The sequence below is a fragment of the Papilio xuthus genome, unplaced genomic scaffold (genome assembly GCF_000836235.2).
Source record: "Papilio xuthus unplaced genomic scaffold, Pxut_1.1 DF829703.1, whole genome shotgun sequence".
NCBI lineage: Eukaryota > Metazoa > Arthropoda > Insecta > Lepidoptera > Papilionidae > Papilio > Papilio xuthus.
The window spans coordinates 1-664 of record NW_013528946.1 but is presented as its reverse complement, the minus strand read 5'-3'; the positions used below and the strand labels follow the sequence as shown (position 1 = coordinate 664).

General features: G+C 60.5%; 1 protein-coding gene across 1 annotated transcript; it reads left to right on the top strand.

Annotated features, from left to right (window-relative positions):
- Positions 1–6: 6 nt before the first annotated feature.
- Positions 7–645, top strand: LOC106113941 (fatty acid synthase-like; the record flags this gene model as incomplete). Its single annotated transcript, XM_013307005.1, has 3 exons — positions 7–60; positions 139–506; positions 595–645. Coding segments are annotated over exons 2-3 (366 nt in total), but the record flags the coding sequence as incomplete, so codon positions are not given.
- Positions 646–664: the final 19 nt, after the last annotated feature.

Here is a 664-nt window from a genome sequence, read left to right as displayed (position 1 = left end):
AGCGGCGCGCTCCCGCCGCACCCTCGCACGACCTGCTGCACGCCGTCGCTAATATACTCGGTGAGTGCGCGCCCCTCGCGTCTCTACAGCCTCATTTCAATCATGAATATGTACGTAACGCAGCCTTTTTTTTTACAGGTATAAAAGACCCGAGTAAAGTATCAGAATCTGCCAATCTGGCGGAGTTGGGCATGGATTCGTTGATGGGTGCCGAGATAAAGCAGACTCTGGAGCGGGGATACGACGTGGTGCTGGGCGTGCAGGAGATTCGCGCGCTCACGTTTGCCAAGCTTCGTGCCCTCGCTGGCGGCGAGGCGGAGGGCGGGGCGGAGGTCGAGGTGCCGGAGCAGACCGAGGCTTCGGAGCAGACCGCTGGGGTGGAGCACGCGCCGCCCGCCGGTGACTTGGTGCAGTTTCCGGCACTCGAGGAGCTGGTGCCCGAGCAAGTGCTCGTTAAATTACCCAGTGCCGCACCCGATGACTCTAATATTAAACCAGTATTTATGGTTAGTTTCGTTTTTTCTTTATCTTATTTGTCGGTACTCGGAGGGCGTGTGGGTGTGAGTGTGAGTGAGCGTGTGTCGTTTGGCGCAGGTGCACCCGATAGAGGGCGTGGTGCGCGCGCTGGCGGGCGTGGCGCGGGCGGTGCGCGCGCCGGCGCTGG